The sequence below is a fragment of the Sinocyclocheilus grahami genome, unplaced genomic scaffold, assembly GCF_001515645.1.
Source record: "Sinocyclocheilus grahami isolate Dianchi unplaced genomic scaffold, SAMN03320097.WGS_v1.1 scaffold182.1, whole genome shotgun sequence".
NCBI lineage: Eukaryota > Metazoa > Chordata > Actinopteri > Cypriniformes > Cyprinidae > Sinocyclocheilus > Sinocyclocheilus grahami.
In genome coordinates this window covers 746,992-774,851 of record NW_015505361.1, presented here as the reverse complement: position 1 = coordinate 774,851, position 27,860 = coordinate 746,992, and the positions used below count along the sequence as shown (strand labels likewise).

Genomic DNA, 27,860 nt, shown 5'->3' with positions numbered 1-27,860 from the left:
TAAATTGTTGTTTTGTAATAGATTGTTTCTTTGAAAAGCAAGACAAAACAGTAAAAAGCACATTTTGGCTATTTAATTTGTGCAGTGGTGAAAAAAATTGACAAAATACATGGGGGGAAAAGAAACCTCAAAACCTTGTTCGGTATTCGGCCCAGTATTTCATTTTGTTCGGTTTCGGCTTCGGCTAAGAATTTTCAATTCGGTGCATCCCTAATGTGTGTGCATCATTCTGAAATGAACTGAGAATGCATTTAAAATCCCATTCAATTTCGGAATTTGAATCGAGGAACTGGAACTGGAATTGCATTTGGACAAGAATAGAATTTTTAGACTGCACAAGGGTTACACTGTGGTCCTTAGAGGACAAAAACAATGGTCATAAAAAAATATATATTCATATTTTGTCTGCTTACATTGACACTGACATGAAATTGGCATTTTTTGTATCTAGTGTAAAATCGATTTCTGAAAGAAAATAAGGGTGACATATTAAAATTCCATTATTATTAGTCTTTTTTTTTTTGGTGTACATTTATGCTTTTTGCATTAACATCTGAAACGATAAAAAAAGACAAAGGTCACACAAGGGTTAAAAAAAAGTCTTGAGGTTTGAAGGTTAATTTCCCAGAATGCATCACTTACATTGCATTTCTTTATTTGTAAAATCCTCTTCTTGTCATTCCAATTCAAATTCTGGAATGCTGGGGTCAGTTCAATTCGAATCCACACTCATGAATGGAAATGAATTACCATAGCAATCAATGAATTCTGAATTTTGCACAACCCTGGTGTATTTCGACTGTTTTATGATTTCAAACGTAGCACATCTGCTCATATTTAGAGTGCATTTCTGTTTTACGATATTTACATATTCGTTTGCTATGAATATAATCTGATGTTATGGTTTGCATCTATAGAAAAACAGTAAAGAATCAAATGAGATGAAGCACCTTTCATTAGTAAAGTATTTAAATCACCGGATTATCCCAAAATAGATATTACCGCATGATTATGCAATACATAAAGCATATTCAGAGGGAATTTGCGGCAAAAATAACTAAATAATGTTTTCTGCTATAAAAAAAGTCTTCTTTATGCAGCCCAGCCCTACTACAAACAAAACAAACCCCCTTAGTTGTTTTTTTTTAAATTGGGACAGCATTGTATTGATTGCTCTTGTATTTTTATTATGGCTTGACCTTGGTGTGTCCAAATGTCCCCCTTTCCTTCAAGCAGACTTTGAGGATTCCCACTGAATTCAATAGTCATTCAGCCCCTTTCCTCTCCTAATGCCTTTGAGCCTCTTGTTGTGGATGACCACAAACCCAGACAAATCCCTGCTCTCTGTCTGCCTCTCCTCCTCCTCCTCACTCCTTCCTCCCTCACCCTACATGCCGTCCATCCTGGCTGTTTCTGTGTTGCTTGGGTTCTTTATTTTCATTTCATACTGACATGATTTACTCAGGAATCTTTTGCCTGTTTGTTTTTCAGTTTTGCGTTGCGTGGGTTGTTTTATTTACTTCAAACCCGACATTGTGTGCCCTGTGCAGAGCGTAAAGCCTAACGGCGCTTTGAAGTCATGCCGTGTTTTATCTGTGCATTTTGTCCTTGGAAAAGGGTGGATGGGACCAGGAAGAAGACACAAGGAAAAGGGGTCATTTCAGTTATACGGGCAATTCCTTATCTCAGTATCTCAAAAAAAAAATAAAAAAATCGTAATCTTATCTCTGGTGTAAAACTAACCCGTGTGCGTCCACAGCTGGAGAATGACCTTGTGCCTTCTTTGCATTTACTGTTTGCCTGTGATTCAGTAATGACATGATATTCCTCCCGCTCTGATCCCCAAACATAAACCAATCAGTCGGGTCTGATTCATTTATGTGTGCTTAACTGAAGTTCAGGGATTACTGTCCATCAAGGGCTTGCTAAATTAAGACAAACATCTTTCTGTGTCAAATAACATGATATCATATTCTGTCATTACTGAAATTCAGTTTTGTCATATTATATCCATGTGATATGGCATCATCACATGCATATAACAGGCTATGCATGCCGAAGCGTATAGTTTGTCAACAGGACAATGTCCAGATTGATGGTGGTCTTGTCGAGCTTCTCGTGTGCTGAGGCTGTAGACTGTAGTGAAAACCTCCCAATCCTGCAAAGCTCATTTGAATATTTATTAGGGATGCACCGATTTATTGGCAATTATCTGTTTAAAAACAGCCGATGATCAGAGCTGATTCTGTCCTGTCAATCAAAAGCTCTCAAATTGTCCATTTTATCTCAAAAAAATGTAAGAGTCTCTTCTACTTTATTACTAGTTATAGAATGAAATTAACATACAAGAGCATCAGAAGGTGTTGAAAGATACAGTACAACTTACTGAAATGAATCAGATCTCATGTAATCGCCCAGACAGAGTTTCAGCCATGGAAAGATGCCAATTGCTTATGAACGATATGTCACTTAATGCATTCACCTCAGGAAAGATATCCAGTGTTCACAGTTGGTTAATGAGCTATAAAAACAACAGAGAGGAGATTATTTACTGTTAATTATATACAGTATGTATGTTCGAATAAATCTTTTTATGAAATTGAGTTGAGTACAAACATTTCAGTTTTTGAGTGTGATTATTATATCCAATGTTGGATAAGTAATTACTAGCTACTAATTAGATCTTCAACAGTGTAATTAAATTACTCTCTCCAATAAGTGTTGCATTACTTATTACTAATTACTTTTTAAATCCCATGCCAACCTCAGCCAGTTGAACAATGCAAGGATTTAAATTACAGAAGAATTAAGAGTAATCCCTTACTTTACTTTTTCTGTAAATAATTACAGTAATTAATTATTTAGTAATGCAGTACATCCAACACTGACTATATCTGATCATAAATTGCATTTGGATGTAATAGTTTGAGCTCTGCTGTTAATTTTAACCTTTAAGATTATAATAATGTACCAAAATGAGAGAGATCACTGTATGGTTTACGGCATTAGTTGGAAGAGTTTTAATTTTTTTTTCTTAAAGGGATAGGCCACCCTAAAATGAAAGATCTATCATCATTTACTCACTTGTTCCAAATCTGTATGAATTTCTTTCTTCTGTTTTGAAGAATGTTGGTTACCAAACAGCTGATGGTAGCCATTAACTTCCATAGTATGAAAAAAACCCCAGCAACTACTAGTTTGGTTACCAACATTCTTCAAAATATCTTCTTTTATGTTCAACAGAAGAAAGAAACTCATACAGGTCTGGAACAACATGAGGGTGAGTAAATGATGACAGAATTGTCTTTTTTGGGTGGACTGTTCCTTTAAGAAAGGGATATTGATATCGGCAGATGTCTTTCTGAATAATCGGTTCTTGGTATTGGCAGAGAAATCTAGTATCGGTGCATCACTAATATTTATATTTTCACCCCAAACTTCTCTTCACAGTTTTCCTTGCCAAACTCCTCATCGGTGACTGATGATTGTGAGCAGGACCGATTAATTGACCATTAAACTCTCTCCTCTTAGCAGGTGACCTCCAGATGACCTTCGGCAGGATCTCCAGACGTTCTCCTAGCCATCCAGACAGATAGTGTGTAGGTGAGGGTAAGCAATCTGACGCCAGCCAAGAGAGAAAGAGAGAGAGTACTAACAATAACGTTCCCCTCGGCTAAACCAAACTGCTGATGAAGGTGTAAGGAATGCTAATTGGAGGATGATCCCGAGCCCCTCCCAGCGGAGCAGGAATAATATCTGGAGGTTTACTGTACAAACCAATCACAGAGTGATTATGCCTCGCCCTGCTTTTTCCAACTGTGTGCTGCGGTTGCTACGGTAGAGATTCACACACCCGGACGCTTCGCTCAGTGATTAAAGTCTGTGCGTTTAAATTAAAAGCTTATTAAATGAGGATAAAAAGTAGTGATGTTTTGTAATTTGAGCCCGTAGTAGTCCCAGAAACAATCTGCAGACTTGTCGTGCTTCCGTCCTAATTTTGAGGGAAAATCTATGGAATGTATTTGAATATTTAAACAGTTAATATGATAAATGGAGAAAAATTCACTCCAAAAAATATTTAGACATAAATTTAAGAATTTGAATTGCATATAAAATGTCCATCCTTTTGGATTATACAGTTTAAACATAAACAGGTCAGATTTCTGTAGTACTAATAAACTGTTTTAAATACACAATAACCAGCTTTATATGTTTATCAATAAATTCAATTGGATTCAAACTCACACATTTTAACTAATTGAATATTAGTAGTTGCTCCACAGCTAGTCATATTTGTAAATTAATACATTTAATTCTTTTTAAACAGATGCTATTTGAATATATAATTATTTAAATAAAATCTAATTGATTCAAATAGTTAATATTAAACTATGCCATGATTTTTTGAATGGAGAAACCTGTATGACTGATACCTTAAATTCAATGTATTAGTTTATTTTAAAACAAACTAATAATGTTAATGTTAAAACCGTGTAATTCAAATGCATAAATAAAATAATATTAAATAATTTTTTTTAGTGTTTTATTGATAGCTAAAAGCATCATTTGGCCGTAATATTTCATAAATAGGACGTGTAGAACTTGCATGACAGGCATTTGCAGATTTTTTTATTTTAATTTTATTTTGACTGTCCTTTAGACAATAAATGATTGAAACAGTAAAACATAACTACTGGATATACATTTTGGCCACTGATATATGCCATAAAATGCCAAGAGAAAATAAGCTGAACAGAAACAGAACTGTTATTCGAAACTTTGCAGCTTGCACATGAAATGATCCAAGTTGAACTGGATTTAATGGAAACTCTGGAAGATGGATGATTTTGCTGTAAAAGCGTCCTCGTGTACAATTGATGAGGCTCATAATGGTGGTCCGAACAAAACTGCATGTTCACTTTTGATTCTTGATTGTCTGCAGGTGCAAATTCAGTGACTATTTTATGAAATGTGTCACAATAGAAGAAATTGCAAGCCATTTTTGTCCCATTTCAGGCAAGTATGGAGGTGTATATGCTCTTAAAGGGATAATTCACCCAAAAATGAAAAATCATCATTCATGTGTCTTTTCAAACCTGAATGACTTCTGTGGAAATCAAATTGATTTAAAGACAAATGTCCAATCTTTTCTAGTCCACGGCTGTTCTCACATGCTGTGGCTTTAAATATAGATTTTTGTGGACTTTCATGATGTTTTCTGGTGTTTTGGAGCTTGGTGGTCGCTGCTTCCTCTCCAATTGCATTGTATGAAAAAAAGCAGCTCACTGCAAACATCTTGTTTCACAGGAGAAAGAAAGCTTTGAAATGACGTGAAGGTGAATAAATGATGACAGGATCTTTATCTTTGGATGAATTTTCTTTTTAAGCATCAAGATCATCTATAAATGGACATGTTAAACTTCCTATTGCCAAAACTAAATTAATGGTGTCTCCATTCCCCACACAGGAACGCACGCATTCAGGAAGGTCTGAAGGAAACATGAATGTCCATTAAGCACATAATGTTTTATTCACTAATTGTCCAGGACTTTGTCTTCATTTCAGAGCCACGAATCAATGCTTCCGATCAGGAGATTTTGCAGCCTAAAAGTGGGCAGGAGTTGCCTATCACCCTTCAGTGTAACCTCACTAACTCACACAGCACCCACCGGGAGACCTTCTGGATGAAGAACGGACAGGAGATTTCCAAAACAAGGACAGAGCACAAACACACCGAGTTCAAGTGAGATTTCAACGTGAAACCAGTTTATTGGTGCTTATCATTGATGTTAAAAAAATTATTTTTCTTTTTTTTTCTCTGTGACATGCTATCTGTTACCACAGATTAATCATTTCAACTCGTCCCTCACATTATAAAATCGAGCAGGAACCATGTTGATAGATTAAGAAAGCCCAGTATCTCAGCAGGCAGCACTGCAAATAAATGTTTAATATATGTATTCTGTATTCCAGGCCTGCTAGTCTGTCAGGTGGATGGATCTCATGAAAATGTCATATTTCACTCCAAAATCAAATAGAAAGCAAAATAAATTATATAGTGACTTTGCAGTTACATCTTTAATGCATTAAATAAATTTTTTTTCTGTAACCTTACTGTTATTTCCATTATTCTTGATTCTGATCTCTCAAAAAAAATGTATAATAATTATATATATATATATATATATTAGTGTGTGTGTTTATTTATTTATTATTGTATTTTATTATATTGTTTAATTCCATAAATATATTAATAAATATTATTCTATATATATTAATGTATTTTATTCTATTATACATATATATATATATAATATATATATAACATAATTATTTTTTATTTTTTACAGGAAAGTAATGAAAATCATGGCACGAAAAATTTAAATATCAAAATGCAAAAATCTGTGGTTCTTAAACCAGACTTAATTTACATTTAATCAAAACATAATTTATATGTTTAATTATTTGGATTTGAGAATCTGATTTCTCAACGTCTGTTATTTATTTCTTTGACTTTGGGGTGAGATTTCAGAAGAAGCTTTGTTTTAAACTGTATTTCAGGTACCTGTGAAGTCTGTAATATGGAGCTCTTCTGAGATGAGGATTTTAGTGTAGCAATTGCAGGAATCTCTGAGGACAATCAGGATGCTCAAGCACAAAATCTCTTTAGTAAGACGTCTGATCAGAGCGAGACCCCCCACCAGAGCTTTCAGAAAGTCTCGTCAGCCGGCCGAGAGTGATGTGGTGCAGGGCGATCTGCTGTCAGACTGCATGTCACAGGCTCCGCAGAGACGCTTGCACTCAGAACAGACAGCTCTAGCTCTGCGTAATCAAGCTCCTAAAGCACATCTCCACACAGCCTGAAAATTGCTTTCTCAAAATGTTGTCATAATAGGTTTCTCTGTCTGATGATTAATAATGTAGTGTTTTTTCGGTGATTAATATCAGCTCTTAAAGCAAAGGCTCACACAAAAATGCTTTCATGTCATTCCAAACCTTATTTTTCATTTGCTCTTTGCTTCACAGGTTTCACAGGTTTATAGTGAAAACATTTAAACTCAAAAAAGATGTATATAAGAACTATAAGAGACGTATATTATATGTTAAGCCCTCTGAAGTCATATGAAATATTTGATAAGACAGAAACTGAAGTAACTATTTGCTGAAAATATATATATTCAGAATTAGTGGCGCTTTGTAGCCCTTTTTTATATGAATGAAATTAAGATTTCTATGGAAGCTTGTTTCTACCATGGGATAAAAAAATGAAAACGGTAATCGCAGCTTTTTAATCTCAAAATTCTGAAATTGAGTTTATCTTATCTGAATTTTTTCTTGCAAGTTTGAGAAAAAAAATCTGAATTGCAAGATATAAATGCAGATTTGGAAGATTGCAATTGTGAAAAAAAGTACTGTGAGATAAAATGTCGCAATTTTTTTTTTCCCCCGTGACAAAAAATACAAATTAGAACTGCACAGAATTGTGAGAAATTCAGAATTCTGAATTTATATCTTGCAATTCTGGAAAAAAAAGTTGTGAGAAACTCAGAACTGCCAGAAAAAAAGTGAGATGTGAGATAAAAAGTGAGATATGTGAGAAGTTGCAATCGTTTTTACATTTTATGATGGAAACAAAGTCAGAACGGCAAGACTTGAAATGCAAGAAAGAAAGTCAGAATTCTGTGAACCTTGTTTCTGGTCCTGCATTTACTGTAACAGTAGAGCATGATGCTTGCAACACCAGGGTCATGGGTTTGATTCCCACGGAATGCATGCATTGATGTAAACCTTGAATGCAATGTAAAGGTATCTGCCAAATGACATAAATGTAAATGTTCCTCACACAAAGATGCTGTATGGCTTCAGGAGACTTGAAATATTGTGCAAGCAATATAAGCTTATATGAGAGATTTGGATTGTTTCGCTGAATAAATAAAACCGCATACAGGTTTGCAGTGACATGAGGGGGAGTAAACATGGCATTTTTTTGTGAAGATGTTCTAGTTTTGAGCTGGCAGTGATTTGTGTTTCTTGTTTTGTAGGTTAAGTAAACCGAGGACAGACGATTCGGGTGAATACATGTGCGTCTACACCTTTAAGTCTGCTCCCAATGCCAACGCTTCCATTGAGGTCAAAGGTAGGAAATCCTTTCACAAAAATCATTAACATACTGTTAACACCATCCAAACGCTGTTGCCATCCAGTAGAGACCTAACCCGTGTTATAATTAGGTATTGTTTGGAGTGTAATTAGCCTCTCTTCACCTTAAAATAAACTCAGTGGAGAGCAGCAGTTTGCCGGAGTGAATCCAGACAGTCACGTCCTGAAGTCTCACTGTGGCTGAAGACGGCGATTGCGTCTCGTTAGCGTTTGTCCGCGCGGTGGGTGGCGTAGTGACACCCGGATAGCTGCTGTCGCTCATAATCAGGCCAGCCATCCGGCCTGGACTTCATAACGACTCAGACGTGCTGCGACTGGATATTTCAGACGCTAAATGAAAAGCACTCAAAAGTGGAAGGGAAAAAAATGAGACGAATGACAATCTTTTACAGTTTTTTAATTTTTACTTTTTTTGTGTATGTGTTTCTCATTAGATTCTAATTACTGTAATACAATAATTTAATATATTATTCATATGAAATTATTGTATTACATTTCATATATTATAATTCACATGATTTTAACTTATATACATTTTTATTTTATTTTAAAATAAGCATAAATTAGTACATGTCAAATATACCATATTTTTGCATATTACAATTTATTTGCAATTGATTTATTAATTATAAATTCATTTGTATGTATATGTATAATTTATATGTATATATAACGTATGTTTATTTATGATATTACAGTAAAAAACTGTAATTTAAAATAAATTAGCACCTGACAAATCAATATACCATTCTTTTTTGAATATTGCAAAAATATTAAATTAAATATTTTTTTAATGTAATTTCATTTAAATAAGCATAAGTTAGTATAAATACTATTACAAAATATATTTAATCAATTTATTTAATTAGCTATTTCTTACAGTAATAAAATTATATTTTTAATCATACATTTTTAATACATGATTACATACATTTAATACATACATTTTGATTCATTTTAATTTAATTAAGCATAGACTAGTATTTGGCAAATAGACATACCATTTTTGCATATTACAATTGTATTTATTTATATTACTTTATTTTATTGAAGTAAAAAACACTCTAATACCATGATTTTAACATTTTAATTGAATAATTCTTACATATTTTTATTTAAATAAGCATAAATTAGTACATGACAAATAAATATAGTATTGTTTCGTTGTTATTGTTGTCGTTTTGCATATTAAATACATTATATTTTTAAAATATTTTTTTGGTGAAATATGATCCAGGCATGTCCTTGACTCGTTTTGAGGTTATTAGCTTGTTTTCTGGACAGTGGGAGCTACAGATGACACAAATAATGTTTGTATGTATATGAAGTGGATTGTGATCTCCACTAAAACAGTGGCAGCGTCGCTCGCAGCCACAAACCCCCGAGACTCGACACAGTCTGAGCTTGCCTGCGTGTTCCTCGCAGTTAAGCCAATTTGTTTTGACACGGCCGTCAGATGCACTGAGCATGCCCGGACCGTTATGTCAAGGCTCTCTTTAAGCTTTGCCTGGTTACATAACGCGCTGATGTCGCTGTCCGCTTTGGCCGGGCTTTTCTGCCCCGAGTCTGTGAGATGACAGCATTCAGCTCCCATGTGCCACAAGCTCCATTCTGCTGCTAGAAACACGCGATGAGGAAGTGCAGCCCTCATCCTGACGTATTGTTCCTGTCCTGTTTCTATCTCTTTACATGCACAACTGGGGCCACAAGATGCCTTATGAGCTTATTCTTATCAGTCTTGTTCAGGAATAAACGTGCAAGTATTTTGGTGGATATTTTTTTTATGTCTAATCATTTCACAAAGACCAGGTGTCTCATTTATAAAACTCTCCGTAGATTTCATCCTAAAAGTGTACGTACGCTGAAAAACTATATTTTGCCAGAACCTGCGCAAAAATCCTTTTATAAATCCCAGTCAGAGAAAGATTGTGCGTATGTGCATTTACACCCCGTCTCTTCCCCGAAATCACCATATATGGAGATTACAACGCCTAGTTTTACTATGCATGACCTCATCTGCATATAATTTCCATGCATATTCCCATCCACGTGACACCATGTTTAACACCGTCAAAGATAAAAGACATTACGGAAATATGAGATATGGACTATAAATGCCATTTGTGCCATACATTAATTTTTATTTCTAAAAAAATCATCCAGTGTCCTTGTTATGTTTTAGAATAAATATAGATAAAGATAAAAACAAATATAAAAACTGTTTAAAATAGTTATCAGATAAATATTTTAGAAATAGAGTTGATCTCATTCTTTAACACTGGCCAAATAGTAGCCTATTTCAATTGTTTTAAACAATTCAAATCAAACTAAATTTATGCAGTTTTGCTGATAAGGTGAATATATTTTAGCTATTATTTTTTGTGGAAACAGATAGGCCTATTTATTGCAGTGTAAAATTGTCTGGCTCGGCACGTCACTAACAAAGTATTTTAAAAAGCAAGTTGTAGTTTCTTCAAGTTGTAGCCTTGAAATACAGCGGGACTTTTCATAATGTTGTAGAGATGCCTTCACACGACATCAACACCTCAGCGCAGCTGCGGTTGTATAGTACGATATTATCATTGGACCTATTCAAACTGGATAATGGACCGTTCGACCACTGAATCCAGCAGTGTCCGCCATAATATCGAAGTAAGTGCGCATCATTGATCATTGTTCTCGCTAAAAAATATTTTCTCATAAGATGAGATCTGCACTTCAGTTTAAAGATGAATTATTGTGCACCTATAGCACTCCTCGCTGTCAATAAAAGAGGAAAAGTGATCAAGCGCATTTACTACAAAGATGTCTAAATTCATATAATTTTGGTTTAGGTTCTGCGTAACGACTTTATGTAATTTCTGTCCTTATCGCCATATGAGAGTGGAATATTTAATGTAAATGTATATATCGACATGAAAACAGAGCTTAAAATAATTTTTCTCACTCAAGGAAAAAGCGTTCGTACGCATGGGTCAGAGTTTGCGTGCAGGTGCGTCAAGTTTGTTTTTATAAATCCAGAATTTTGCGCAGGAAGTAGCGTACGCCTCTTTCAGGGCTGTTTTTGTGCGTACGCAATGGTTATAAATGAGGCCCCAGGTCACGTTTGACCACAATTAACAAATTACATTAACAATTAAATATTTCTTTATTTAAATTAACAATTAAATATTTATTCATTTATATTTATTTATTTTGCAAAAAGTAAAATCCATTTTTGTCAAATGTGATTCTCATTTGATTTTCTTTACAGTAATTTTTTAATCATCAGTACATCAAATACTATAGTTATGTACAATTTCTATACAATTTCAATAATGTATGATTTTTTTCTTTGACACAAATATGAATGAGAGTTCCTGAATTAACAGTATTTACAGTGAAAATATTTGTATTAGCAATTACATTCTTAGAAATTATATTTTGACATCTTGTTTTGTTGGTTTTTTTGCAAAAGAGAATGACACCTATTATTAGGACTTTTAAGAAATGTGTTTCTCCAGTGTTCTCAAAAGTGATTCTCATTAGAAACAGATAACAGTAATACATTCATTTTCACTTAAAAACAAAATTTATTACTGTTTTTTAACGATCAAATATGAATATAATATACTAATAATATATCAATATTTTTGTCTCTCTATACATGTATAGATATATATATATTATGAATATGATTTATTATATATAGTATGAAGTTCCATTTGTGATTTTTTTTTCTTTCTGACACTAATAAGAATGAGATTTCCTGCATTAAGATTTTTTATAAATACAATTTAAATATAGAATTTACACAAAGAACTAATCAGATGTTTTACATTAAGGTAATTCAAATTTAAATGTGTTTAATAGTCATGAAAAAAAAGAAGTAAAAATAGGATTCATTTTCTTTAAACAAAATATGTGTTATTGGTTTCTTTGATTTTGTGCTGAAATATGACCTGCACATGATCTGAGATGATTCTCATTAGAAACAGATAACAGTAATACATTCATTTTCACTTAAAAACAAAATTTATTACTGTTTTTTAACGATCAAATATGAATATAATATACTAATAATATATCAATATTTTTGTCTCTCTATACATGTATAGATATATATATATATATTATGAATATGATTTATTATATATAGTATGAAGTTCCATTTGTGATTTTTTTTCTTTCTGACACTAATAAGAATGAGATTTCCTGCATTAAGATTTTTTATAAATACAATTTAAATATAGAATTTACACAAAGAACTAATCAGATGTTTTGCATTAAGGTAATTCAAATTTAAATGTGTTTAATAGTCATGAAAAAAAAGAAGTAAAAATAGGATTCATTTTCTTTAAACAAAATATGTGTTATTGGTTTCTTTGATTTTGTGCTGAAATATGACCTGCACATGATCTGAGATTCACCCGAATACTAAAAAAAAAAAAGTCCTGAGGCCCAGTGACATGAGACAAAAATATCCCGTCTTGGATATCAGATGAATATGAGGTTCTGTCGTCCTGCGGGAGTCGTTCAGGTTGAATGTGGCCCATCATGCAGTCTGTCTGTTCACCCCCAACTGCTCCAGTCTTTGGCACCTTCTCTCTCTCTCTCTCTCTGGTTTTGCACTCTGAGGCAACAGATGGAGGTTTGCGCGGTGGGTTGGGTTGGGATTAAGGCTCTGGATTCACTCCCAGTGTTTCTAATGGCAGGAGTTTACTGTCCACTATCGTAATCTGCTTTGTGCATGAATGTTTCAAGCTCTGCACTCCCAAGTCTTTTTAAACAGCAATATACTGTGATGTTTGTGCACAGTAATCACAGATCGCTCTTCCATACCGTGGCATAATCGAATTAAATCGTCAGGTGCGGTAAACCCCGGCCTGTACCTTTACGTGTGTTTACATTTAGTAAGGCATTATCAAGGAAGGATGTCGGTGCGCCATCTGTCGTGCGCGTGAGTCATTTTTACTCCATACATTGGCCCTGCATGAATTCCTGTCTTGATTGTGCTGTATATATTCCATCTGTCGCAGATTGCATTGGGCTTGGGTTACACAAGCTACTTCCTTTCATGGCAAACGAGAAGCCCTACAAATATAGCAGCATAGAGGAGCTATCGGTATCCCGACACCGTTACCGATCTCTGCCCGGCATTGATCACACATTTTCGCTGGCGATCAGGATTTGAAAGTGTGCCAGACGATGGGGTGGAAAGAAGGGCGAAAGAGCCAAAGATTCACAAACGGCTCAGAGACGCTGTGAGAGAGAGCGAGGAGAATGCTGAGCTCACTGTCGCTTCTCAAAATGTAATGTCTTATTTTGGATCATATTTCACCACAAGAAATCTAATTAACAAAAATTTGCTATATTTCATGTTTTCATAATTATATATATATATAAAAATGGAAATTATTCAGTTATACATTATATACAGTTATACATACACTGTTTTTACAATCAAATACTAATATATACTACATTTATTACATACATTACAGTATAATAAATGATGTTGTGATTGGAAGGAGGCCGATTTATTGTGTCTCAGAGACACTGTGAGTGCGTATAATGCCGAGCTAAGCTCCCCATCGCTTTTCTGCCCGTGACACACACACACACACACACACACACACGCACACACACACACACTATCCTCAGAAGGCACGTGTGCACCATAATTAGAGCTGGTGATGTCAGCCAAGTTCCAATCCACGCCTTCTCCATCCTACACGTTCACGCTCTGAGATTCGTTTCATCCTGCTTAATTGCACGGAGGGAATTACGGCAATTTCGGAGATTAGCGGCGGCTGCAGAAGGTGCAGCGTGTTAAAACGAGTGAGGCGGAAGGGGGGGGGGGGTTACGATCGTATGCAGTATTTCTTAATTCCGGGGAATATTGGGCCGCGGGGTTTGTGACATTGAGCTGTGTATTATCCAGTGAAGGGGAATGATGGTGACTCAGCACATCACAGAGGGGAAGCCTGAACTACCGCGCCCGCGGAGGGTTGCTTTTAATTAAGTCTGCGCCATCTCATTACGTCAATCATTTGTGGTGTTGGGATACACGGTTATGCAAGAACGATTCAAATTTACTTTTTTTTTTCCACATCCAAAACTCTGTGAAATCAAAATATGAGTTTTGTGGCTTTTATTTGTATGCTGTATGAAGTTCTGTTCTTGCTCAGTATTTTTGTCATGTTTTCCAGTGCAAATGTCTAAACATTCTCAAATCAAGATACATTTATCTGAGATGTAAAATTACATGCGAAGTCATTTTCTGAGAAGTCAAGAAAACAAAAATAAAGAAAATAAACTTGTTTTCCCTTTTAAGTAGATTTTTTCTGACCCCATATTTCATCTCACTTCAGTTTAATAGTTTAAGAAAAGAAGACTTCTATTTTTATGCTATTCTGCATTTTCAGTTATTTTGGTCATGTTTTCCAGTACAGATATCTAAACATTCTAAAATTGATAAACATTTCCTTGAAATGCAAAATGACTTAAGATATTAATCTTGTTTTCTGTATGTATTAATGTATTAAGAGTTTTCCAGAAAAAGACCAAAAATACTGATGACTTATCTTGCTCTCAAGTGTATGAAATTTTTGTCCAATCAAATGCTGTCTTGAATGTGAATGTCCCGCCCCTTGACCCTGACATGAGTTGACTAGTGTTATGATATTAATTTGCTATTTAAACAACCCTTTGATTTGTCATGTCCCAACTTCCTGTTTCAAAAGGAGATACTGTATAGGAAGTATTATTAAAGGTAGTCAGTTTTGATGTCACTGCCTTTATGTCTCAATGCTGGTACAAGTATGAACTGTTGCTGGTTCAGTCAGTATAAGGAGAGATTCAACAACATCGTGTCCTTAAGCAAGACTCTGAACCATACAACTTGCTCTGATAATATGTTCATGGCAGCGTTTTTAATGATTAAATTGTATGAAAGACACGGAAAAGTGATGAGTGATGTAAAAGCATCATTACAGGTAAACTCTTCTGTCTCTGCCCAGCTGCTCCTGAAATCTTCGGCCACAAACGAAGTGAGAACAAAAAAGAAGGTGAAAATGCGACGCTGTACTGCAAATCAGTGGGATACCCGCATCCTATGTGGTTGTGGCGCAAGAAAGTTGGTCGGGGATCTTACATTGTACGTAAACAAGTCATATATAATATACAGTATATCCATATTTTGCTCACCAAGGCTGTAATTATTTAATCAAACATACAGTAAAATTGTGAAATATTAATACAATTTAAAATAAGTGTTTTCTTTCTGAATATATTGTAAATGTAATTTGTTGCTGGTATCTTGTAAGACTTCAGTGTCACATGATCCTTCAGAAATCATTCCAATATCCTGATTTGCTGCCCAAGAAACATTTCTGATTATTATCAAAGTTGAAAACAGTTGTGCTGTTGAATATTTTTGTGAACTACGATACATTTTATTTTTCAGGATTCTTTGATGAATAGAAAGTTCAAAAGAACAGCATTTATTTCAAATGAAAATCTTTTGTAACATCATAAATGTCTTTACTGACACTTTTGATCAATTTAATGCATCCTTGTTGAATAAAAATATTAACCTTAAACGTTATTTATAGGAATAGTTCACCCAAAAATACAAATTGTGCCATCATTTACTCTCCCTCATGATATGACTTGGAATCGCATTGAAATTTATTTCATAGACAGAAGATGAGATGATGTCATGGATTAGATGAATTTTCTCGTAACAGGACATTGACAACAGCACCGGCCGCTTCTTCGTCATCAACAAAGACAACTTCACAGAACTGAGTATCATCAGTCTGGACATCAGCACAGACCCGGGCGAGTACGTCTGCAATGCCTCCAACATCATCGGCTCCAAAGAGTCCATGACTATCCTGCGGGTGCGGAGTCACCTCGCCCCGCTGTGGCCTTTCCTGGGCGTCCTGGCCGAGATCATCATCCTCGTGGTTATCATTGTGGTTTACGAGAAGCGCAAGAGGCCGGACGAGGTTCCAGATGGTAAGTAGCACTCTGCTTTTAAAGGGGTCATATGATGTGATTAAAATTGTTCCTTTCTCTTTGGAGGGTTACAAGCTCTTGCTGCATAAAGAAGATCTGTAAAGTTGCAAAGACTAAAGTCTCAAATCCAAAGAGATATTCTTTATAAAAGTTAAGAGTCAGCCACGCTTACCTAAAACGGCTCGTTCTAACACGCCCCACATATCTACCTCACTATGTGGGAAGATTTGCATAACACCGCCCAAATGTGCATGCAAAGAAAGAAGGTGTAACTTTTATTCTCGCTGTAGTATTGTTGCAGTCGCCATGTCGTAAAGAGCTGTGTGTTCTGTGCTGGTCGTTGAGGAAATACATCAACTTAGTGCTGTGGATCGCCGGATCGGCTTTCACCGTGGACGAAGCGGAGTCCAGTCCGGGGTCGTCACATGTGGTTGCCGCTCCTTCGTCGAATCCGCCGGCCGCGCCGTTCTCAAGCCCGGCCTCAGCTCACGCTAGGCCGCCGTGTGTTTCGTTGTGAAAGCGAAACTACTTTGTTTGGTCTTCCAAAAGAGGACACAACTACAAATCAGTGGTTAAGTTGTATTTACAACACTGTTCCAGAACTGATCCTGGGAGAGTAGACTACAATGCCGGCAGTTCTGACTCACAGTCTGTAAGTACATTTTCATTTAAAGGATTTGCCGCTGATGATTCAAACGCGAGTTTTGAGCAGTGTAGAGTAGGGCTTGTTGTTTGTCATTTCTCCGATCACAAATGCAGACATGGTTTTATGTTTACGCGGTGCGATGCAACGCAACGCGTAAAAAGACAGTAACATTTCCGTCACACACTTGAGGTATTCGGCCAATCACAACACACTGGATAGCTGGCCAATCAGAGCATACCTCGCTTTTTCAGACCAATGAGCTTTGTAAAAATCGACGCATTTCAAAAAAGCCGGGCATAGAGGAGAAACAATATTGTACAGTATGTGGAAAATAATGTGTTTTTTTTTTTTTACTTTAAACCACATAAACACGTTTCATTACACCAAATACACAAAATAATGTTCTTTTTAGCAGCATCATATGACCCCTTTAAGAATATTTGCAAAAAGTCTTGCGGTATGATTTCCTGGAGGCGTTTGTTGAAATGATGATCTTGATCGGCAATATAATATCATCCTGAAGCGCTGTTGTTTGGGCAGTAGATCAGAAAATTAAGTGAATTATTCTAGAAATGTAGGGCTGCACAATTATGACAGATTATGATTGCTTATTTTACTTGATAATAGTGACATAAAACACTTATTTTGTGTGAGGCAGCTGCATGAAATCTTCCGTATACATGCAGAACAGACTTTAAATGCAGAAGGAATAAAGTGCTGCAGGGACGACTTGTTTTTGGAACAAAGAGCCAATAGGATTTTTACTTTAGCTTTTGTATTATTGCAGAAAATATGCTCTGTGACCAACGGAAGTTTATGATTTTTACATATTTGTCATGATATTCTTCACAACTTTAAAGAATTTTGAAGCTGAAATAAAAAGTTAAACATAGGCTATAAACTAACTACACCATTAAGTTTACAACAACTCTTTCAATCTATATTTAGAATCTACAAGTGGAACATTTATGTTAGAATAGTTTGCATGTGTGCTTTTATAAACACAAGGCTGTAAAAGCAACTAAGTTTACCTTTTCAAAGTGATGACTTTTAATGTCCTGTACAACGTCTGTAGTCCCATTTGGAAACTTGTAAGTTGTCTCCTTTTTCAAGACAATATGATAATGATAAAAAATCATATTACTGATGTATTTTATGTTTGAGAATAAAATGTGAAAATATCTTGAGTTTGTGTTAAACACAGACCTTATTTCAAGCATTTAATCAAAAACCCAGTGACTTCAGCACAATGCAACCATAAGTGCAAAAATGCAACTAATTTCCAAGTTTTAGGACTTATTTCTGCAGCACTCTATTGTGTCTGAAATGTCTAAAAATTACTTTCTCAAAAGTAAAGAAAGAATCATTAATGGAATTAGAATCAGAACAGTAATTGTTGATGTTTCTAATGATGTTGCCTCAGCATTTATTTTCATGTGACAGTCACAAATTAAAGTAAAACATATTAAAACACCCATTTAAATAAACACTTACACAAATAGGCCTGTTGACTCTGATTGGCCATTGCATTCATGTTCAACCGCTGCCAAAAACATGCTGCAAATAGAAAATCTGGATGCATTTGAAGTAGACATAAATACTGACTGCTGTCATCAAAACAATGACTTAACTGCATTAGCAGTAACTGCAGTCTTTTATATTCAGATAATCGTGCAGCCCTATGATGTACCACACAAACAGATGAAACTAGAATAATCCATATAGGCTGTTTTGAACATTGAAGCTGCCATCAATAATATATTCTGAAGCAGGTTGTTAGTGGGTCATTTACGGACGGGGCTCTTAGCGTAGTTGCACGAGTGAATATTCATGAGTGTTGAGTCAGAGGAGAGCCACTGGGAAATACTGACCTCTATGCTTGACCACGTTTTAATCTGAGACCAGATCCTCCACTAGAAAGACAAATCAGAACACTGGAGCGCCTCACATTTGTGCGCTCTTAAAGTTAATGAATAATTGATTCAGTCATCAGCTGCACACAATTCCCTCGTCTTAGTAAGAGAAACAGAAATGGTAATATTGTCCAGTTATCACAAGATTTTTGGAACCAAGGCTGTTTCTTTTTGTTTTAAATCAATTTGTCTCACTTTGCACTTTTAAAAATATAGTTTCCAAAAAGGGTTTTTTGTAGCGATGTAATTGAAGAACTATTTTTGGTTCCCCAAAGAACCTTTCAGGGAGTTTTTAAAGGAGTAGTTCTCCCAAAAATGAAAATTTGTAGAAAATGTCCTTAACCTCAGGTCTTCCAAGACGTAGATGAGTTTGTTTCTTCATCAGAACAGATTTGGGGAAATGTAGCATCACATCACTTGCTCACCAATGGATGCTCTGCAGTGAATGGGTGCCGTCAGAATGAGAGTCCAAACAGCTGATAAAAACATCAACAAGTAATCCACACCACTCCAGTCCATCAGTTAACATCTTGTGAAGCCAAAAGCTGTGTGTTTGTAAGAAACAAATCCATCATTAAGAAGTTTTTTTTTTAAGTTCAAACTGTTGCTTCTGGCTATTATGGTCCATAATCCATAATAACACTTTCTCCAGTAAAAATGTTCATCTCCTGTTGTCTCTCACATCAAAATCCACCCATATATTTGTATAGAGCTGTTTTGGTTTGTAAACGGTGCTTGATCTGTGCAGATTTCTCTTCTGTTTTAGATGAAGCTACTTTGTCAGTCATTATTATGGATTTATTATGGACTCGTATTTTGGCCAGAAGTGATGGTTTAAGTTAAAAACGGTTTCATGATGGATTTGTTTCTTACAAACACACAGATCTTGTCTTCTCAAGATGTTAACCTATGGACTGGAGTGGTGTGGATTACTTGTGGATTATTGTGATGTTTTTATCAGCTGTTTGGACTCTCATTCTGACGGCACTCATGCACTGCAGAGGATCCATTGGTGAGCAAGTGATGCAATGCTACATTTCTCCAAATCTGATGAAGAAACAAACTCATCAAAGCCTGAGGGTGAGCACATTTTCAGCAAATATTTCTTCTTTAAAAAAATTGTAGTGTAAAGAATATCGAAATAATCCTAAAAACAATTTTCAACTATAAAGAACCATTTGTGCAATGAAAGGGTTGCATGAATATTAAAGGTTCTTCAGTGCCAGTAAGGAACTGTTATTTTTAAGAGTGTGGCCGCAGGGGAAGAGCAGGAGAGGATGGGGAATCTTCACAGTAACCGGCGAGTCGGTTGGTCTAAACCAGCTCCGTTCTGAACATGTCAAGGCTGCGAATGTGACAGTCTCTAAAGAGATGCAGTCAGGCATAGCTCCATGCTAATTTGACCTTTGCAGAACCACAGAAGGGTATCTCAGAGCCAGGGGTGGTCAGACGCTACCCTTTACAATGTGCTGCGAGATGCACCGCGCTCTAGTGACTGACAACACATGACTTACAATCTCAGTAAAACTGAGCTGCTTTTATTGCACTCAGTTTAACTCCAGCTAGAACTAAACACACGTCTGTCTTATTTAGTCTCACTGCAGTCTTTATCAGATCCAACATCCACCCAGTAAGTGTTTGTTTACATGTCTAGCAGTAAATTGCATGGGATGTGCTGGGATTTCCTAGATACAAACTGCAAGAATAGAAAAGAAATATCCTCTTAAAGTCAAGATGACCTGTTTACTTTCTCTATAAACATTCCCGGTTTTATAAGCGATTCATGCGTGCATGCTTTTTCAAAGGAAAAAGTCTGTTGTCTTGATTCTTCATCAAAATAATTACTTGCTTTACAGTTAAATATATAATCAATCATTGTAATTTTATAGATTTCTTTTTACAATTATCAGAATTATTACACTTTCACAGAAGCACAAATCAAGAAAACATCAACTTGCATGGATTATTTGACCTCATCTAGTTTAACTGATTTTGTTAAATTTTTTTTATTAAAGCAACAAAAAAAATAAATTTGTATTGTGACAGAAGTTGCATGCATTTTTTTCAGCAACCACAATTGCAAATATTATAGTCAAGATTCATGTTCAGATTTATTTCAGGTTTGATTGCAGATCTGGTCGCAGCAAACAAAGCAAACGACGTGTGAAATAAAACAGACTGGCACTATTACACTTTCATTTGAGCAAAATATCACATATCACTAAACTCCAACTTGCATGTTTGCTGGTATATTAAGATCATCAGCATTTAGTTTTTCTTTTTCTCAGCGCAGAGAGAGCATATGGTGGGCATGGTTGCCAGGTTGGGAAGATCAAGTAAAACATGGGGCAGGAAAGCTTTGATTGGGGGATTTAAACGCTTGACATCTGGCAACCGCAAACATAAAAGTTGGTGGAGGCTTGTTGCAAGATAAAGCAAAAATGAAATGTTTTCAGGATAAATAACAAGCAGGTAAATGTCGCAGATTGTGCTTAATTAATAAACAGAAGCAAAAATCGTGAATGCAAATAAAATACAATTTATCATGCAGCCTGTTTAGGCTGCTTTTGCTGGTAATGTTGCAGTCAGTGTTCAAGTATGAAAGGTTATGGTGATAACAGCAAATAATGATAGATTTGAAAGTCTGTTCTTTTGGGATACTGGCGAGGAACTTGTTGATCGGGGCTGTGAATGTTGTTTTATGTTGACATGTAGTTTGTGTGCTGAAGAACACAGGATTTGTCAGGTGAGCTGTGAGTCCTAAACCAGCGCTGCTTCTGCCAACAAACAGGACGGTTTCAGCTGGAAACAAAGGGGTTTTGTGTGTTCGTATTAAAATATACACTCAGGGCAGTAAGTGAATAACTCAGGTGTTCAATCAAACTGAATGAAAGTGTTTAAAGATTGTGAGTCCCTGCCTGAAAGTCACAACAGTCTATTTTTTTCTTCTTAATATAATGGCTTCAAGTAAATAACAGGTGAAACTTTGTTTTTTCCTTTTCCATGTGGCTCCGTATTCTTTGTTGTTGGTAAGTTTGAGAACGTGCATGTCTTGAGAAATTTCTGCTTCTCTTTGTCTTCTCATTCAGGCTGTGATGTCAACGCGTGCTTATCTAATTATCAAAAGATATTAAAAAGCTGTTGTGATGAGATGTGTCATGATGTGTCATCAGCAGTATTCATTGTGACCGGATTCTCGACTGTTAATTGTATGGTTTGTAATGGGCTTATTTACATTTAAAATATGTATTTTTAGTATTTCATTCTTCAAGGTATAGGAAATTATATATAAAAAAAAGCTTCTAAAATATCTTGAATCTCATCAAAACATGTTTATTTTGACATATTTCAACATATTAGAGGAATTTGATATGTTTTGATATTTTCATCTCCTTTACTGTATTACAATAAAAAGTTAATGTAACTGTGTTTTTTAATCATGAAAAAGTAGTACAACATATACCACAGTGACCTTTGGATAATTAACCATTTTAATCATATTTACAATCTATAAATATTTCATTTTTCATATTACAGTAATCAGAATTTATTTTGTTATTTTATTTATATTTGCATTTGCATTGCAGTAATGAGAATTGGAGAATAAGTGTAGTTAAAAAAAATTATTTAATATTGAATACAGTTCTAATTATACATAATAAAAGTACAATTAAGATTTATACATATTTATTTTTATATAATTGTATTTTATAAAATATTATATATATTTATAATAAATATATGTAATTACATATACATAATTATTATATTTTCATTATATATATTTATATTTATATATTAAATAATATTTATGCAATATATATATATATATATAGAGAGAGAGAGAGAGAGATTATTTTGCTGAACGACCTCTACAGACACTATCTCACAGCAAGACCACATGCAAAACATGCAGTAAGGAAAGAAAGTTAGCGTGCATGAACGGTGTGTTCTGTTTTGTGGTTTGGGGAGGATTTGGGGAGGATTTATCCGCAGGAGAGGGAGTGATGGGAGGCTGCGCTAGATTAAGGTAGATTATATCTGCCCACAGTCTTATCATCAGAATCAGAGATGAGGACGTAATGCGATGACGCACATTACAGCTGAAATCCTCGTGCCAGGATTTCATATTTCCAACAGCGGCGTCCTCTACACCTCTGTGTGCAGATATACTGACACGAGTGAAAGTGAATTACTGCATGAACGTTTGTTCACACTGACGGTGATTTTATGCAACTGGAGGTCGAATAATCAACGTTAATAGCAGGCTGCACAACAAAGGCCATAGTTTTTGAAAATCTGAACCACAAATTAGATGTATTATTAGTAAATATAATATAATATTAATAATAATAATATAATATGATATAATGGAAAGCAGCTGTATATAATGCATTATATCATGAACAAGATGAATGTTTATCAGTGATTGGAATTACCTGAAATTGCAATGAAAATTTCAATGTTTTGCAATCCTTGTAATTTTTTTTCTTTTAATTTAAATGTGAAATAAGGCCTTGCAAATCACAGTAGCATATATATAATATAATATAATAATGGAAAGCAGCTGTATATTATGCAGTAAATCATGAACAAAAATTTAAATTGCAATGTAAAATTAAATATGCTGTAAGCAGTTTTAGCTGTTTTGCAAATCTTGTATTTTTTTATTTATTTCAATGTGAAAAATGAGCTTGCAAACCACAGTAGTATTTCTATGACTTTCCAAAAGAGGAAATGCAATATGGAGAGACTGACTACATTGATCAGAAGAGAGAAAGATGTCAAATTTGCTGTTGTATTAGAAACTGCAATTTAATAGTAAGGTAATATTACACAAAGTATAGTGTTATAAATGTACAATACATTTAAAAAAAATGAAATTATAAAAACTTTTGATTTATGATGTTAATAACGGTGGAAACGTGTCTGAAAAGAATCCACTGTGTCGCTCTACATTTGCGTAAAGTTAAACTCTGCTCAACATTATGTGTTACTAGAAATGGCCACATTACATCCACAGGAACATTAGTTTGTACTTCTGTTCATTTAATCAAAGCTGTCACTTGAGACACACCTTCCTAATGAATAAAATGAGAATCAGAGTAACGTGGATAGAAAAACAGATCATTGCTTCATTTTTAAGCATCAATTACAGCGCGTGTCTGGCTGTTTGTTTTGCTCTGGATGATTCGCTGAACGACCTCTACAGACACTATCTCACAGCAAGACCACATGCAAAACATGCAGTAAGGAAAGAAAGTTAGCGTGCATGAACGGCGTGTTCTGTTTTGTGGTTTGGGGAGGATTTGGGGAGGATTTATCCGCAGGAGAGGGAGTGATGGGAGGCTGCGCTAGATTAAGGTAGATTATATCTGCCCACAGTCTTATCATCAGAATCAGAGATGAGGACGTAATGCGATGACGCACATTACAGCTGAAATCCTCGTGCCAGGATTTCATATTTCCAACAGCGGCGTCCTCTACACCTCTGTGTGCAGATATACTGACACGAGTGAAAGTGAATTACTGCATGAACGTTTGTTCACACTGACGGTGATTTTATGCAACTGGAGGTCGAATAATCAACGTTAATAGCAGGCTGCACAACAAAGGCCATTATATATAGAGAGAGAGAGAGAGAGATTATTTTGCTGAACGACCTCTACAGACACTATCTCACAGCAAGACCACATGCAAAACATGCAGTAAGGAAAGAAAGTTAGCGTGCATGAACGGTGTGTTCTGTTTTGTGGTTTGGGGAGGATTTGGGGAGGATTTATCCGCAGGAGAGGGAGTGATGGGAGGCTGCGCTAGATTAAGGTAGATTATATCTGCCCACAGTCTTATCATCAGAATCAGAGATGAGGACGTAATGCGATGACGCACATTACAGCTGAAATCCTCGTGCCAGGATTTCATATTTCCAACAGCGGCGTCCTCTACACCTCTGTGTGCAGATATACTGACACGAGTGAAAGTGAATTACTGCATGAACGTTTGTTCACACTGACGGTGATTTTATGCAACTGGAGGTCGAATAATCAACGTTAATAGCAGGCTGCACAACAAAGGCCATAGTTTTTGAAAATCTGAACCACAAATTAGATGTATTATTAGTAAATATAATATAATATTAATAATAATAATATAATATGATATAATGGAAAGCAGCTGTATATAATGCATTATATCATGAACAAGATGAATGTTTATCAGTGATTGGAATTACCTGAAATTGCAATGAAAATTTCAATGTATTGCAATCCTTGTAATTTTTTTTCTTTTAATTTAAATGTGAAATAAGGCCTTGCAAATCACAGTAGCATATATATAATATAATATAATAATGGAAAGCAGCTGTATATTATGCAGTAAATCATGAACAAAAATTTAAATTGCAATGTAAAATTAAATATGCTGTAAGCAGTTTTAGCTGTTTTGCAAATCTTGTATTTTTTTTATTTATTTCAATGTGAAAAATGAGCTTGCAAACCACAGTAGTATTTCTATGACTTTCCAAAAGAGGAAATGCAATATGGAGAGACTGACTACATTGATCAGAAGAGAGAAAGATGTCAAATTTGCTGTTGTATTAGAAACTGCAATTTAATAGTAAGGTAATATTACACGAAGTATAGTGTTATAAATGTACATTACATTTAAAAAAAATGAAATTATAAAAACTTTTGATTTATGATGTTAATAACGGTGGAAACGTGTCTGAAAAGAATCCACTGTGTCGCTCTACATTTGCGTAAAGTTAAACTCTGCTCAACATTATGTGTTACTAGAAATGGCCACATTACATCCACAGGAACATTAGTTTGGTATGTTATATGTAAATAGTGAGGGGAAAAAACTTGATCTGAATGTTTAGTCTGATGGTTGTGATCTCAGATGTGTGTCACAGAGTCATATTGTGCCATCATAACCTGCTTGGTGTCCAGCACTGTGAATGCTGCTGCCTGTGGATGCATGTGCTGTCCTGACACGCATACACTAACCAGAACTACCCATCTGTCTGTGGAGAGACGCAGTGACCTCTAACTCAAATGACCTTCCTGCATCAGCAATAACCTGCTCGAGTTCTACTGCTGTTTTATTCATCTGCAGAGCAGATTTATGCAGTGTCAACACACCAGTTGATTTACATGTCTTTTCCAGTTGTTCATAATAGCTGGATAAGTATTATTATATGTTTTATTTTAAATATGTTTCTATTTTCAACATTTCAATTTTTTTAACATTAAGTTCTTAATCTAATATCTAAGTAGTAATATATTTATTAATTTAATCATCTAATATTTTAATAATATTTTAGCTTTTTTTAATAAACAACATTTTCTACTGCTACTTAAATGTATTTTATTTCTTTGTGAGTTACGAAGGCAACATTTCCATTTGAATTTTTTTATGTTTTTCAAGTAATGTTTACATTTAATTTCAGATTTATTTCAATTAACAAAAGTATTATTTAGTAATTTTACTAAACACAAACTTATTAATTTATTCAGTTAGTTGCTGATTTATTCAGTAATGGAAAGACATTTCCATTTTTAAATATTTTTTAAGTTATTATTCTAATATTTATATTTTATTTCAGCTTTATTTCAATTAACAATAATTTTTTTAGTAATTTAAGTACTTGAACTTATTTTATTTATGTTAGTTGCCAAGGCAACATTTATATTTATATTTTATTTCAGCTTTATTCAATAAATGATTTTAATAGTTTTAGTCTATTTAGTCTATTTTAGTTAGTTGCCAAGGCAAAAATATATTTATTTACTTTTAATATTATTATTATTATTTTAACTGAGCATAACAGTCTCCATAGAAAATTCCATGACTTACCAAGAAATTGACATTTTAAAATTCACAGACATTTGTGATGATCTTATGAACCCATATAATGTCTTCAGTGGAGATCTTCAGTTTTAATTAATATTAGTGGATAATCTAAACATTTAAAAAACAATTATGTGTTTGCACTTCAATTGTGACATCATAAGATAAAAAAATAAAACATCAAATTATTTCAGAATGTTGGTCTCAATAACATAATATAATATAATGCAACTTCAGTAATTACAAAATGTCATTTGGCTGCTGTTGCATTTTAAGCTGACCATTTAAAGTGAAATAACTCAATAACAATCATGTTTAAATCAGGGTATCTTCCAATCATTCGTTTTTTAATTTAATATTGAAATCTGAAAAAAATGAAAATTTTGTTCAAACAAAATGAAAAATCAAGAATTTTTTGTTTTTACGTTCAGGGATAGAAAACGAATAAGCAACTTGAATATTCGATCTCTACATGTGGGCGGGAAATGAAAATTTTGTTCAAACAAAATGAAAAATCAAGAATTTTTCATTTTTACGTTCAGGGATAGAAAACGAATAAGCAACTTGAACATTCGATCTCTACATGTGGGCGGGAATGAAACGCCCCTCTCCGCTGATTGGTCAACCAAACATTTAATAGTCCTAATAAAAAATAATAAGAGTCCTCCGCCTCTATGGATTCTTAACGTGTTTATTTCTACTACATTTGATCTCTTTCTCTTCATCAAACAGCCAGATGAATGGCTTGACACAAACCGTACCGAGGCAGAGCCTTTGGTCCTTTCGCACACCGCCTGATCTATTATAGCTAACTATCAAAATCTGTGGCAAAGCTGCGCAACACACTGCAGCGTGGACCACTATCTATTTATGTGAACATACAGTCATAACTTTTGTTTTAGACAATACACTGCGTTTTAGACAAAGGAGGAACTTAAATAATATGACATATATGAAAAGAAATGACTGTGTAATTTACCTTCACAGCACTTCCATTTTTTTTTCTTTTTTGAGTTTTATTCATAGAGCACTTTCTAGAAATGTAGGAAATCATATGTTGTTACCCCACTGGCATGGGACTATTTGTTCATCACAGTGCTTGTTTCAGTGATTAAGTTTAGTGAAATATGAATTTGACGTCATGATTTTAAGGTGAACTCGTTTGAGTTATAAGAACATATCCAAACCCTGAAATAACACTTTGAACAATAAGCCAGTGTCAGCAGTATCAGAAATTAACTTTCACATAAGGGGCAACTGATTTTCAGTTTTTTATTTATTTATTT

The 27,860-nt window shown here is 34.6% G+C and overlaps 2 protein-coding genes across 3 annotated transcripts in view; one reads left to right on the top strand and one right to left on the bottom strand.

The window, feature by feature from the left end:
* The window catches only part of LOC107594373 (neuroplastin-like), a 45,075-nt gene that overhangs the window by 13,481 nt on the left and 3,734 nt on the right, over positions 1-27,860 (top strand). For both annotated transcript variants that reach the window (XM_016284390.1, XM_016284389.1), the window contains exons 3-6: positions 5,566-5,743; positions 8,043-8,137; positions 15,162-15,298; positions 15,891-16,164. In XM_016284390.1, coding sequence (XP_016139876.1) covers positions 5,566-5,743; positions 8,043-8,137; positions 15,162-15,298; positions 15,891-16,164 — 684 coding nt within the window. The remainder of the gene's footprint in view (positions 1-5,565; positions 5,744-8,042; positions 8,138-15,161; positions 15,299-15,890; positions 16,165-27,860) is intronic.
* The window catches only part of LOC107594375 (meiotic recombination protein REC114-like), a 21,139-nt gene continuing 10,468 nt past the window's right edge, over positions 17,190-27,860 (bottom strand). Inside the window, exon 7 of the mRNA XM_016284391.1 lies at positions 17,190-17,335. The gene's annotated coding sequence lies outside the window, so the exon portion shown is untranslated. The remainder of the gene's footprint in view (positions 17,336-27,860) is intronic.